This window comes from Hydra viridissima, unplaced genomic scaffold (assembly GCF_058129835.1).
Source record: "Hydra viridissima isolate aposymbiotic clone 2 unplaced genomic scaffold, HvirCarnegie_v1 scaffold_4, whole genome shotgun sequence".
Classification (NCBI taxonomy): Eukaryota; Metazoa; Cnidaria; class Hydrozoa; order Anthoathecata; family Hydridae; genus Hydra; species Hydra viridissima.
In genome coordinates this window covers 19,463,791-19,479,701 of record NW_028324303.1, presented here as the reverse complement: position 1 = coordinate 19,479,701, position 15,911 = coordinate 19,463,791, and the positions used below count along the sequence as shown (strand labels likewise).

The following is a 15,911-nucleotide window of genomic DNA, read 5'->3' as shown; positions in this document are numbered from 1 at the left end:
TAAAATTGATTCAAAAGTTAGAAAAAAAACCCATCATCCCTTCAATGTCAATTCACTTCCAGAACAGGAATGAAGTTTTCAATAGCAATGAAATCACTAAAAACGTTAGTAACTGCAAAAAAAAAACAAATTGCAATAAACTTACAACACTCTACTTTTAAAATATTATCTAAGTCAATATAAAATTCTAAAAAAAAGACGAGAAAAATCCATCCTTACGACACCTACCTCGAGCACGCGGTGAAAAAATGGTCACAGATTTTAACTTTAAAATCGGTGCCGTAAATCGCAGATACGCACATACCTACATTAAGGTAGCCATTCCAGACGATTTTTTTATAGTTCAAATAAACATATATAGTTTATATCATTGTATAGAGCTTGATTTGACTTAAAAAATGAGGGGTCATTCGGCCTTTGAAGTTAAGCGGATCTAAAGTTATTGAATTTTTTGTAGTGCAAAAATTGATGATTTTTTGACGAAAGGTATAGGGCTTAAGTATGGAAAATTTGCAATGTTATGGCACCGAAAAAGAGAGTATTTTTGGATCATATTGACTTTTGAATAACTTTTGAACCGTTATTACATTTGACTTGATATTTTCCATATTGATTCAACAACTATAAAACAACAAAATACCAACAAAAAAAAATTTTAATGCTGTTGGGATTGCCCAGAATCGTCTATTTTACAGACTGAGGGTTTTTAATTATTTACTTAGTTTTGGTGTCATATTGACTCTTGAATAACTCTTGAACCGTTATTACGTTTGACTTGAAATTTTCCATATTGATTTACCAACTATAAAAAAATAAATTGCCCAAGTTCATCTATTTTACGCAAAACGCGAGGTAAGAATTATTTTGTTCCATCTTCCATTTTAAATGTTGGGAGAAAATGAGTTATTAATTTTAGTTAGTAATAATAACTTTTAAAAGACGCATTATTTTATAAATTTTTTTTCAAATAATTTGCTTAAACATAAATTATTTTAAGCAAAAGTTATTATTTTTTTAAAAATTAAAGCTAAAACTTTCAACAATTTTTACTTTTAGAAAAAATCAAAAACTTTCTCCCGACGTTAAAACTTGGAAATAGAACATAATAATTCTTACGTCGCGAAAATCAAAACAAAAAACGTCATAAAATATGCGAAGGAATATAGATATATATATATATATACATAATTTCTATATACAAATCCTTAGAATCTATTCTTCAAGAAAACATAAATAAATACTTGTTATAAAAAGAGGAAAGACTAAACTTGCAATTTCCACCTGGACACTTTTAAAAAAAACTTTTTTTTTTTAAAAAAACTAACCTTGAAGTTTCGAAACGCAAAGAACTAAAAATTTATGTATAAAAGTTAAAAAGTGTCCACATTCCATTAGATTCCTCATCCCTTTTTTAATATATACGGAAAGTTTTATAAAAATTGGATGTGTTTTGGTACTAAGGAATCCTAACCTCCAAAAGCTTCGTTTTAAAAAAACGTTCCCACTTCAAGCTTTTTTCTTAAAAGTGGTCTTAAGATATGGATAAAATTTAAATGAAGCCATATAATCCATAGTACTTTCTATATTTGGCTGGAAAGAGGTTGAGTAACACTAATTGATTCAAAAAATCTCAAGGTGTTTGCTTAAGCATACAAAAAGATATAAGAGAGTAAAGTTCATGAAAATTTCGTGTTTTTTGTCAAACGTCAAATGTTTTTCGTTGAGCCGTGGAATCGCTAATTAAGGTAAGTTTTGGGGAGTTGGTGAGTTTTTTTGAATGACGCCACATCAGGATAATTCCATTCCAAATTACTCGTATCATTAAATCACATCTTAAATTTTCTTAAAATTCTTAGATAAATGTTTTAAACGATAAAAAGGCAGATTCCAAAAGTTTAAGAATAAAATTAATTGTTTAAAAAGAAACAGATTTTGAATTTTGACGTGGTTTTTTAACAAACCCCTGTTTTTACTTCACTCGTTTGTTGTTATTTTTTCCGTTAACAACAAAAGAAATAATTAGTAGAATTATGAAACTATGTATTAAATCTTTTTTCAAAAGAGAATCAAAAAATTATGAAATGAAGTTAATCAAGAACGAGAAAATCAGCTTGTTTAGACTTGGTAAATTAAACTATTTATTTCCTATAAATCTCTGTCGAGGGAAATCATTTAAATGTTTAATGTTATTTTTAATTGAAATCCTTTGATATTTAGATATATTTAAGTGGATAAACGAAATAAATGGGAAATAACAAATCCCAATTTTTCTTCAGTGGTAAAATTAATGAATTTTTAATTGTGTTTGAATTTTGTTTGCAAGATGTTACGATTTTAAAGTTATGTTTTAGTTGTTTCCCATTAAATTAAAAATTAGTTTAAAATGGAAAAGAAAAAGGCGTTAGAAAAAAGTTATTTACCAGTTTTGGAAAATTCTGGTATTAGTTACAACTCCAGATTAACTAATACCAGAATTTTCCAAAACTGGTTTGAGGACTGTTTGGAAATACTGTCAAATGTACTTACAAAAAATCCTTATGATCAGGTATTTATCTGCTTTTTTTTTTTTTTTTTTTATAAAAGATTAGTTTTGAATAAAGAAAATGTATTCAAAGTGTGTATTACAGTTTGGTTGCTAGAAAAATAAACTAAAACAATTGTTTGTGTTTGCTAATGTAATAGTCTTTTTTTAGTCTTTTGCTATAATATGTAATATCTAGTCTTCATTACTTATCAGTATTATCGGAATCAAAGACTTATTAAATCACATCATATTTATTAGCATTACTATTTGTTATCTTTATTATTTGTCATTACTATTTTTATTATTACTTATGGCTTTGTGTTATTATTTTTTTAATTTTTTGAAGTTACTCATTCATATATATTATGTACTAAATATATATATTTTTTAGATAAATATTTATTTCATATAATGTTTCATAATTGAATTTTCATAATTGGTTTCATATTGTTGCTTAATTATTTCATAAATTTTGTTAAATTTTTATTTCATCTTATAGTTAGTCCTTTTGAAATCCTCCATTCATTAGTTTTCCTCTCTTAAATTAGGCTGCATGGCTGTTAAAAACTCGTGTTTTGACTGAGCAAGTTTATGTAGATGAAGTTGAGGTAGATGAAGAGGGAATAGCAGAGTTACTAATGGATGATACATCTATCGCTCAAATTGCCCGTATGAAAATTATTATTATTATTAATATCATTATTATTATTATTGTTATTATTATCATTTTTATTATTATTATCATTATTATTTTTATAATTATTATTATTATTATCATTATTATTATTATTATTATTATTATTATTATTATTATTATTATTATTATTATTATTATTATTATTATTATTAATATTATTTTTATTATTATTATTATTATTATTATTATTATTATTATTATTATTATTATTATTATTATTATTATTATTATTATTATTATTATTATTATTATTATTATTATTATTATTATTATTATTATTATTATTATTATTATTATTATTATTGTTATTATTATTGTTATTATTATTATTATTAATTTCACATTAATTTTTTTTTACATGCTTTAGAAGCTCGTTAGCATATTATAGCTGATAAGGTGGCATACTCAAAGCATTGATAATTACTATTAGTCACATTATAGCTTTTTTTTTTACGTTGGAAAATACCATCGCTCTTTTAATGATGCATTCATGCAATGTGCAAATCCATGTAATCACATCCTTTTATATATCTTAAACAGTTTTTTAGGCATTCATTGATTCTGGTAAGAATATCTGTATTAGTTTGTAGTATTGTCTCTACGATATTGACGTCATTAATAAGAGGATTTGGTTAATGTAAGAAAAAAAGTGATATCAACAATATTTGGTGTTATTCTACGAATATTATGTTTATATTAAGTTAATGAAAGTTTTAAAAAAAGGATCATCTTTATTGGAAAAATTTAAAAGATTGTGAAGCTTCGCATTGTTGCTCCATTACATATTTATCTATCACATATTTATATTCATATTTCCTCTATGTGTTTTTAAAAAAAAGTATAGTTTAGGATATCAATAATTCGCAAGATTATATCCTTTGCCGTCATGCAGTTGATTAAAAAAAAAGTGACTAATTATGGCCAAACGACTTTGCATAACCTTAGAATACAACTTAGAAGAATAGTATTAAGAATTGATGGACCAACGCTATGAATTACCTATTTTTTGTAAATAATGCAGCATCAACATGATTTATTCTTTTATATTCTGGTATGACTACTCAGTAACTTTTTAGTAAAATTATCATTGAGATTGTATCTTACAATGTATTTTTTGTAATTAAATAAATCTATAAGTAAAAAAGGTTATTGCCTGAACAATGATTACCCAAATTTGCAACTTCCAAACAGAAGTATGACATCACAGTACATCCTAACAGTATTGTGGCATCGAATTGATCTTGAAAAAATTGTAATATTTTATTTCTGGAACTTTAACAAGTAGCTTTGGTTTATAAAACAATAATTTACACTATATGATTATTAATAACATTTTAAAAAATAATTTATTTTTTAAATCTGCGTCCCTGATCAAAAATTAGAAATTGCTTTTGAAAATAAAAAAAAATTATGTCAAGATTTGTTTTGATTTTTACTTTATGGCAATTTAAGTGTTTTAAGTAAAAAAATGTATTTTTGTTAAAAACCATTGTAGAACTCTGTAGAACTATTTAATAATAAGATATAGTAAAGATGCTAGCTTGTTTTCTTAAAATCATTTCGGTAAATTCATGATAAATCTTAGCGGTGAAAAATTTCGCTAACACTTAAGAAAAATATTCCTCAAAATTTAAAACTTTATGACAGGACTGAAAGTGATATGAGCGTAAGTCAAAAATTGAATCTCCTTTCGCCATAGCATAGATATTTAATATTGTCACGCTGCGTTCTGCGTACCAGTGATAATAGTTGGTTTAGTTATAGTCACGTGATCAAAGTTTGAAATTAAAGGCGCAAGTTAGTTTTGTTTTACTACAGCGTAAACATGTACGCTCCATAAACAGTTTGCACTAAGGAAAAACAAAGAGCTGTCACCCGATTTCTTTGGTCAAAAGGAGTATAAGAGGCTGAAAGTTTATCGGAGGCTCGTTTCACAACACGGGGACATTAGATAATGGCGAACCAGCAAGTTACTATAAATGACGTTGCTTTTTCTCTACAGATTAGTCAAGGTTCTGCTTTTCAAATCATCCATACCGAACTTGGCATCCATAAAGTCAGCACGAGATGGACTCAAGGCAGTTAACTGAAGTGCACAACCACAAACTCCTTTAGGTCTATCAACGTTTGCTCAATCGTTACAACAATGAAGACGAGAATTTTTTTTGGACAATAGTCACAGAAAATAAAACGCAGGTCAATCATTATGAGCCAGAATAGAAAAAGCAGAGTACGGAGTGGAAACATCCTGGATCGCCAGTTACGAAGACTCAGGTTTCTGCAGGAAAGGTAATGAAAAACCTTTTTCTGGGACCAAAAAAGTCTTACATTTGAAAATTATTTAGAACAAGGACGTACGATCGACTGTGCAAGATACAATGATTTACTGGCCAGTAAGCTGAAACTAGCAATTCGCACCAAATGTTGAGGTCTATTGTCGAATACAGTTTTGTTGTTGTATGGCAATGTACACCCATATACGGCTGCTCACACTCTTCATACCATTAATCAATTAGGTTTTGAGGCGCTGGAACAACCTCCGTACAGCGCAGATCCCTTACGACTATCATATCTTTGGACCGCTTAGAAATGATCAACAAGTTTCGCGATTAACGATTACAGGACCAAACAAATTGATCCTGTCACCATTTATGCACCGCCTTTATCACATCTTCAACCGTAAAAAATCACATTCTTCTTGGCAGGAATTTGGAATGTCCGATTCCCGATGGGAATCGGACGAGATCTGACTTGAACGATTATGGGAAACCGATAAAAGCCAAAATAATTTTTTCAAAATCCGATTAGCCGAACGGGTATTGCCCGATAATGCCGATAAGATTGGGTAAGCAAAAACTAACAAAAGCGATCGTAAAACATTCTTGTGTGTTTTCAGAATTGTTTCCTTTCCCGTTTCTTAAAATGATGATAAAAAGGTTGTAATTTTAAAATTTAAAAAATTTAAAAAAGTTAAAATTGAACGTGCGTAAAAGAGAAAAAGCTTTCGATAGTGTCTGCTAGCCAGTCAAGTGCTCAGTCATTACAAGGTCTAGACGATGTTGATACTGAAAACGAAGAAGGAAAAGAACATGAAAAAGAAAATCCAACACTATTTTCAGATCCTGATGACCTGCCTCTCAAGGTAATACATTGCTAATTAATTAGTAAAAAACCAGGTAATACATAACCAGTTAGTTTAGTTTCTTGGTTTAGTGCCTGTAAATTTTACACGGAGTGCTAATTGTTTTCAAACATTGCTTAAAGTTGCAAAGAATTCTAGACAAGTTGTCTACCTGGTTGCCAACTACTTGTACCCTTGTTACAAATGTGAGCGAAAAATCATTTAAAAATATTATTAGTTAAAAATTGCTATGCAACTGGCTGTAGTTTACTTTTGTGCAAGTTCCCAATTCACCATTAGACGTGCCAGTTATCAAAAGTTACATCTAAAGTTGCTTATATAAATAAATGCTCCTAATGATCTGAAGTAATTAATTTTGCCTATGAAAATGATGTTTAGGCAGTTTCAGCATGGATGGGAAAGCCCATGCAGCCCTGGGTGACAAAACGAAACGTCTATCCAATTCTTTCCATGACTACTTTTGCTATCCTGAGCATTTCTGCTATTTCAGCATCCTCAGAGCGCTTGTTCAGCGCTGCGAGCCTAACAGTCACGAAGGGGAAGAAATCTGAAGGCTAAAAAACTGGTCTTCATCAAAATCGAATTTTTACCTAACACTGGTTACAAGTAATTTTGTAATCAGTATTAGGCAAAAATTCAAAGGTAAAAACGCTATATTTGCCAGTGTTTTATTTCTATGACTAAAGCAACTTATGTGTTTAGAAAGCTAACTTTTGGTACCAAAACTGCATTTATTTTTACATCATCAAACCTGTTTCATTTACTCAAGTTTTTTTAACTGTGGACTTATTCTGCTTATTTAACTGTTTCTTCAATCAACTTCCAGCTTAAATAAGTTCAATTTAGTATATTTTTTTAAATTTTAGTTTATAGATTTCACAGACTCTTCCGAAGAAAATTTTAGTGACTTATAGTGATTTTTGCAATTTTTAAAATCTCTTCCTCATTTTCAGGACCCGAATGGTGATGAAACAAAAAACCGAACAGATACTCGATGATTTATCGGTTTCGGTTCATTAGCTGCCGTTACTCGTTTACCCGTTTGATCATTGTTTCGAGTTATCGGGCTATCGGGTATTTAACATTTTTATACCCGAATGGGTTCGGGACCCGAAAATTTTTTAAATTTACCCGTTCTGCGGCCGAACGGGACCCGATGGCATTCCCTAGGCGGGAACATGCAAGCTTGTTCACCGATGCACCAAGTGCGTTGAAAGGCAAGGAGATGTAGGAAATTTATGTATTTTTTAATCATTGCTTATTGTCGTTTAATATATTGAATAAACGAAAGTGATTATAACTTTTGACTCTCCCTCGTACTTTTCTCCCTGATTTTCCTTGTCAGCTCTCTCAGAACCATCAAGATAATAAAATCGCAGATTGACAAACTTTAGTCATCGAGCAATATGTTTGCATATTCAATTATGCTAAAGAGTTGTTTTTCACAAGAAGAGCAATCAATATTTGACTGTCACATCCTGGTAAATGTAAGATTCTATGAAGTACTTGTAATTACGTCTTAAAACTCTTCAAAAATCATTAAAACTACAAATAAAAAATTTACGAGGAAGAAAAAACTTTTTCGACGAGGGAGTATATAATTCATCTATAAACATATCTAGCAAAAGATGTTGAGTTTATTTTAAAATATGAATAATTTTACAATCGATCTCGTTTTTCAGAGAAAAAATTCCTAAGCACAATTACTTCACCGACAGCAACGCAAACAATGATTAGAGTCTGTCCAAGTGACCAATATTGTACTCGCTCATAAAGATATTCTGCCATATCTCTGGATGTCGACTCTCTGAGCCTATGGTGAGTTTGATAATCTATAATTACTTTCAAGGACTCGTGAATTGACAACGCGGAGGTTTCGATCATGGTTAGAGCAGTATGGTGGTCACCAATACCAGGTGATAACGGACGTTCTTCCCCTGACTGAAAGTCGAAGTATATTGTTTTGTGAGTAAAAGAGGAGAACTCGTTGCTGAAGCAGAACAAGTATTCACCTATTAAATAAAGAAGTTAACAGTAGATAACAAAACAAGTTTACAAATTGATAATTAACAATGTAAGTGAAATATGGTAAATTTATTTCATTGTAAATTCGATAGAAACCTTATAACATTTTCTTTTTTGTCAACTTTTACTTTCACTCTTCGTAAAATCCTTAGAAGTATTTTATGTTTAAACATTTTTATATTTTTATTAACTAACAACAGGAATTCAGACATCTTTGTGTGATTTTTTGCAATGAATAGCTTAAGTACTTTTTAGTACAAGATAAGCACCGTTATGATAAATAATAATAACCTTATGGTATTGTTTAAAAAAAACTGTTTAACCCTAACAAGTATTAATAAGTAGAATAATTTGAATTAATGATGTAAGTCTGAAAACCTGAAATTAACGAAGTACTGAAATAGAAATAACATCAAAAAGTTCTTTCTCTTTGTATCAACAAAGAACCATGTAGAATAAAATAAACCATGTAGAATAAAATAAACCATGTAGAATAAAAGTGCAGTAGTTTATTTACTTTTAATGATGATTTTTAAATATCAAATATATATATAGAAATCAAAGTGTTATGCAAAATCTTAAAAGAAAATCCATTTAATCCATTTACACTTTTTTATATCAGATTAAGCCACCAGAAACAGGTATTGAGAAAGAGGAGGCAGTTCTACTAATAGTTTCCTATTCAGGAATTACTGGTTTAATCTAAACACCACCCAACTTTAGAACTCATTAAATACTTAATTATATTTAAGTTTATGCATTAACACATTTGCTAAATTTTTTAACGGTATATTTTGGATTTCATTAATAAACTTTTTAGGATCATCAAGACAAAATTCAAAATTTGCTATCCAATTGCTTTTGGAAATACTTATTTGAGATCCTCCAAGTTTTTTGATGGAGAATATGATGAGAATACCAATTAGTTAGTTACAGGTATCTGTATTTTAAGGGCATTTGTCAACAAACAGAACCTGACAGCACCTTCATTGCCTATAAGCAAACCAGCAAGATCAGAATTACCGAGATAGTCAACAAGTATCACAATCTAAAAATACTTAAAACACTAGATCGACAAGAGGGCAGCTATAAGGAGAGAGCAAATAGTTTTTTGAACAGTTTTGATAGCAGTGTCCTGTTTACCATTCAAAAGATAATCTTCTTTATTTTAATCAAAAGGGACAACAGGGATGATGAGGCCAAGAGGCACAGATCTTCATGGAGGAGAGCACAAGCAAAACAAGGTCTAAAAACTGTGGTACACTTTTGCAACATATTGTGAAGAAAAGCACCAAGGAAAAAGGAATCTCTTCAAATAAGAAAAAGATTGCCGTTAGTGTATCTTTTTCTTATTTGTAGAAATTCATCATCTCAATTTGCCTTAACTTAACCCAACTGGGTTTTTGCTAAAACAAAATCTCTAGTTTGGTACAAATCTCTAGTAACAAACTTGGATAATTTATAGTTATTTAAAAGCTATTTTTCATTTTTACAGGTATATTGTCTTATACTATAGTTTTATTAATAATTACAGGCTTGGTCAGGAAGCGTGAATGATTGCTCTCAAAAATTGACCATGGAAATAATATTTAGTCCTATTGAGAACATTTAAAAAAAACTTTTATTTATAAAAATTATATTATACTCTGAATGAAGTGACTATATTAAGTGATTAATCCAATAAAGTAATATGTAATTATTATAAAGAGAACATAATTTAAAAAATTGAGAGAGTTTTTATTTATAAAAATTATATTACACTCTTTGATAAATTAAAGGAACATTTGTTTCCTTATTAAGCAATCGTAAGATTTTACTTTATATAAAAAATGTTGCTTAATTTTATAAAAAAAATTATAATAGAGCAATGTTTCGAAAATATTTGTTCTAATTGTAATTTATTTTGCTTTAAGTTCCTTCATGTTAATAGTTATTTTCTTTTTTTTTTTTTTTTTTTTGTAATTGTCTCTCATTGGTCCAATAATCTTTTTTGCGTTTTTTGTTTTTTTTTTGAAATGTTCTCAAAACGACTAAACAACCTGGTCAGTTTTTTGCAACTAAATATTATTTCCGTGGCCAGTATTTGAGAGCGATCGCTCCCGCTTCCCGACCAAGCCTGTAATTAGGTTGCTCTTTTTTTTTAAAATATAAAATTAATTTTAAATAGAGATATTATATTAAAATTTTAGTTATATTTATAATAAGTAGATTATAAATATAATTAAAATTTTAAGATATCTCTATTTCTGTTCTATAACATGCCAAAGTATCATTCAGGGGGAAGATGAGGCAAGTGAGTGGAACCAAGTGACTATATTAAGTGATTAATCCAATAGAATATTATGTAATTATTATAAAGAGAACATAATTTAAAAAATTGAGAGAATTAAGAGTCATTTAGATAGGTGTAGAAGAAAGAAAAAAGGAAGTGCTAATGATTCCAAAATCTTTAGCAATATATTAGTTTTAGACTCACGGCCATCTACATCTGCAGCATCAAGTAAGTCTAACCAGTCAGAAGATGAAGAGCAAGAGCATTTAAACTTTATTAGTAATGCATCTTACTCTTCATTCAACTCCAATGAAGGTGCAATTGCAAACATCGATTTCTAGATTTGCTGCTACAACAAGTAAACAGAAGGATAAACTGGGTTTTCAAGTTGCAAGGTTTTATTATTAGCAAAAATACCATTCAATGCAGTAGAAAATCTTGAATTTACAAAACTGATTAAAAAACTTAAAGCCTGATACCAGCCACCAAATAGAAAATGGATATCTTCAGAATTCTTAGTAAAGGTAAATGAAAAAGTAATCAATTTGCATTACATAACAAATTTGCATAGACCTGTTCAGGATGAATTAGGTTAAATTAACTTATCAAAATGGTATGCAATGATAAGAAAACTTGCATAAACAAATATAAATATATATAATTTCATTCTTAAATATTTTCAGTAAGCATTAGAGTCTCAGAAGTCTTGTATGAACAATACTACCAACAACAAAATTTCGATGTTGGTATCGGAAATCACAGTCCTTCCAAGACCAATGCCAATTCTGTATTGGTATCAGTATCATAGGATGAATCATAAAAAAGACTGATCTAGTGACCACACAATATTTTCCACAGCGAGACTCTGATGCTTACTTTTCAGTATCACTGACGATGAAAAAAAAAAAACATCTAAAATGAGAGAAATTTAGCAGGCTGAAACCCCAAAGCTGATAACATACGGCTGCTCTGTTCATTTTCTAAACTTAATTAAAAAGGGTGTCTTCCCAAAGTCTATACTAAAGCATATTGTAGAAACTCATAAATTTTTTTTGTAATCACCAACCACACATGTGTACCAAAATCTAGATTGTTTTTGATTAACTGATAATGTTCTATAATACAATTCTATGGTGAAAAATGGAAAAAAAGTGGACTGATACCACAGCTACCTAATGATAATTATTGGAACTTCCAATTAGATTGTATAAAGATATACATATCTTATCACTCCCTGTATGTCAAAATTTGATGCAAGCATATGGAGTCTATTGATCTTTCGATTGGAAGATTAATTGACAATTTATCCATACCAAGAGAAGCTATAAAATTACAACCACAACTAAAAATTACTGGGGCTACATGTGCTTGTCTTGGATATAAAGGAGTTATCTCTCTATATAAACACCTTTTAGAAAGGAGATTACAATTATCTCTATGATCTGCTGGCATTCTTGGAGATGAATCTCCCAAGTTCACATTCAAGTAGCTTGGAAGTTACCATGAACCAATGTTTATGGCTAACAGCCTCTACTTGCTGATTCTGAAGATGACTCAAATGTACCAACTTGTTAATTCCAAGACAAGAAAGAAATGTTGAAGCAGTTAGAGGTTGTGACTAATAATATTGTGTATTTAAAAAAAAGGCCCCCAAAATGATTGACTCCTGCCTGCAATGATCTGGGGGCCTATATGCTATTTCAACTATTCCCTGTTATCTTAAATTTAACAAACATATTTTATTTTGTAGTATATAAATTACACTTTTATAGCATTTTATAGCATATAATACTTTTAAAGGATTGAAAAAAAAACACCTCAACCAAATTAAAAACTCATAAACCTTTTTTATTAGCAGTGAATGTATGACTGTCATATTGCTTCTTTTTTTCATTGTATAAAATTTGACCATCTGGGTCCTTTAGAAAGACATCAACATCATAATGACCTCCTGTTATAACCTAAGTCAAAAATAAAAAAAATAAAAAACACAAAAGCCTTTCTATGTTAATTCATAAAAAATGTAATTACATATTTTTAAAAATATCCTATTACTTTATCAAACTCAACTTTTTGATAAATAATGGTTACTATTACAAAAGATAATTTATTTAAATAACTTCTTAATTAGAAGTAATATAGTAAGATAATAGCTTCATATATTTTCTATTATCTTAAAAGATTAGCTTTTAAAGGGAGAATGACTAGGGAAAATGTTTCTAAAATGATTTGAGAAACTATTAAAAACTAAATAAACAAACTCTTAAAATGAACCTATATTTTACAGAGAATTCAAGTTTATATAACTCAAAATGCTTCTAAGATAATAGCTATTTTAACAGATAATAGCTATTTTAAAGAAAATCTATTTTTTGTTATTTAAACCTTTTTCATTTTCTGTCCATCTATGTATTAATATAATAGTTATATATATATATATATATATATATATATATATATATATATATATATATATATATATATATATATATATATATATATAACTGTGTTTAACAGAATTGAATCAATGAAAGACAACTCAAAAGTATAAGGAATAGAATAATGCGTTTTAAAAAACAATTCAAACAAACTAATCTAAAGGTAAAAACTATATGATTTTTAGTGCCCTAAATGTAAAGGTTATGATTAGTTATTTTATTTTGAATTGGTCAGGAGTAGAGCTTAACTTATGATTCAAACTAACTTTAGTTCAAACTAAACCTAATCCTAACCCTAACTTTGACAGCTTCAATAAGTGACTAGTAAATGAAACTATATTACCAAATTTTTGCGTAAAAATGCAAAAATTTGGTATTATAGTTTCATTTCCTAGTGATTGCCAATGTAATATATTGCTATAGTTAAACTATAGCAATATATTACAATGGCAATCAAAAGGAAAATAATTTCATAGTAGGTGTATGTTTAAAGATCATCTTCCATCTAGTTTGGTATTATAAACAACACAAATAAATTGTTTAGCTACTAGTGTGTATGATTTGGCAGGATAGTTTTTATGTATAAAAACAAATATAACAACTATTGCTGTGCAGATCTTATTTACCTGAAATTCTAAGGTACATTTTGTTTCATTCAAAATTATTTCATGAAAACATTGTCGAGCGTTGTCTTCTAATTCAAAAGTTAGCTCTTCCGACCAACTAAAACTTATTGAACAAGTGATAATAAAAAGATAACTTAATATTTTTATTTGACGCATATTGATAACGTCTTAAAAGTTTTATCAATATCTAATTTTTCACCATTTACAACGCCACTTAAAACATACAAATATGAGATCAAACCGAACGGTCCCGAAGAAAAACACGTTCAACACTTTTATTCGGAAGCCATATAACATTCATAGTGCTCAAACCCATTAAAGAAAAAAGTTAATAGGATTTTAGTTTAATAATGGTATCTGAGTTTAACCATAGCTTTAAAGACGACCAAGGACGTGATCACAGACGTGGCGAACAATTCCTTTTATGAAAAAAGTTACTTTGGAACCAATTCTTTTTACTTATAAGCGGATTTTGATTTCATATTGATGATGAAAAACAATTTAAACACTCTTCTTCATTAGGCTAATTTGGATGACAATAAAATGACATTTAGTTAGAAAATCTAAAGAAAAGATTGAGTTTCGAATTAAAATATCTAATTACTAAGATATAACTTCATTGACTTTAAGGCTAAAAAGCAAGAATTTTACTTGAAGTTTCAAGCCATGCTTCAAACGTAAAATCTAAATTGAGCTTAAGCATAAAACGAATTTAAAATGAATTCATACTGGAAATTTCGCCAGTATCGTATATACTCGTGTAAAAACCGCAGTTTTTCTTCAAAGAAAATTTTTAAATGTTTGAGGTAACAGAGGATTATAATTAAAAATGAAGCTTTACTCAAATTTACCTAGTAATTATTGTCCCTCTAGCCCGTTTGCCGAGCTAGCCCGGAAAACGAGCCAGTTTTAAAATTGCGTTTAGGGCCTGTTTATATGGAAAGGGGGCTGGCTCGGCAAACGAGCCAGCCTGTTTACCGAGATCTCGACGTCGTCCTTATTTCAACTTAATTTTATTTTGCGTTTATATGAATAAACAAACTAGCCCGGATCGCTATCCGGGCCAGCTCGTTTATTCATATAAACACAAAATATAATTAAATTAAAATATTGATGACGTCGATATCTCGGTAAACGGGCTGGCTGAGCCAGCCCGCTTTCCATATAAATAGGCCCTTATATGAATTTTTGCCAAAAAAATTAAAAATGATATCGAGGTCAGCCTGGCTTTTTCTAGCAGGGCTGGTCTCTTTATTGGTAAAGTAATAACTTTAAAGATGGCGGCTAGCGACAAAAAAGCACATTGCATTTTAACAATTATTTAACTGGTATTGTAAAACAAATAATGCTTCTTAAAAGCCTAATTGTATTATAAATTTAAATTTGATAGTTTTTTAATTATTATTCTTTTACAAAAACGATCACAACAACTTCAAAAGATAAAACAAGCAGACAAGAGAGGTGCTTTAAAAGAAAAAATCGTAGTTGCTGGTTTAAAACTGGCAGAACTGATTTATGGTGGCATAATATGATAACTGGTGTAGCTCCCATTGATGTATAGAAAACAAATTTTATCCTTTCATGGTTTCTTTTCATGAATTTGGTTTCAGAGTTAAGCCCTTATTTATCTCCTGACCCTTTTACTCCTAACTCTAGAGCTCTATCAGCAGATAAAAAAGTAGCTATTACTTTATATTACTTAAAAGATACTGGATCTTTGGTAAAATATAAAAGCAAAACAACTAAAATTTTAAGTACATGGAAGTTATCAGTCTTATTATTAAATTTATTATTTTACGTGAAAGCTTTCAAATTTAAAAAATGTAAGAGTTTATACGCATGTGTACAAATTTATATAAGAAATTAACCAGCCCGTTTGCCGAGATCTCGGCAAAAAACAGTGAGATCTCGCTATCCGGGCTAGCTCGTTTACTCATATAAACGCAAAATTAAGTTCAAATATTGATGACGTCGATAACTCAGCAAACGGGCTGGCTCGGCAAACAACCCAGCCCGCTTTCCATATAAACAGGCCCTTAGAGGCCGCCGGAGTTTCGGTTAGCTAAAGCACAATTCGCCGAAGGCTTTTTAAAAATGGTTTAAAAGCAAGAAGGCCCAGAAAAAACCGTATTTAAACAAAAAACAACGAAAGAATCCGTTTGATTTGGGCAAAAGAACACAAGGAGT

General features: G+C 29.3%; 1 protein-coding gene across 1 annotated transcript; it reads right to left on the bottom strand.

The window, feature by feature from the left end:
* Positions 1–7,980: 7,980 nt before the first annotated feature.
* LOC145198473 (transmembrane emp24 domain-containing protein 7-like) lies at positions 7,981–14,031 on the bottom strand. Its single transcript, XM_090086509.1, has 3 exons — positions 13,725–14,031; positions 12,504–12,621; positions 7,981–8,375 (listed from the first exon to the last, which is right to left on the bottom strand). Exons 1-3 carry the CDS (start codon positions 13,878–13,880, stop codon positions 8,023–8,025), a joined length of 627 nt encoding a protein of 208 aa, XP_089942635.1. The 5' UTR covers positions 13,881–14,031; the 3' UTR covers positions 7,981–8,022.
* Between the last annotated feature and the right edge of the window lie 1,880 nt (positions 14,032–15,911).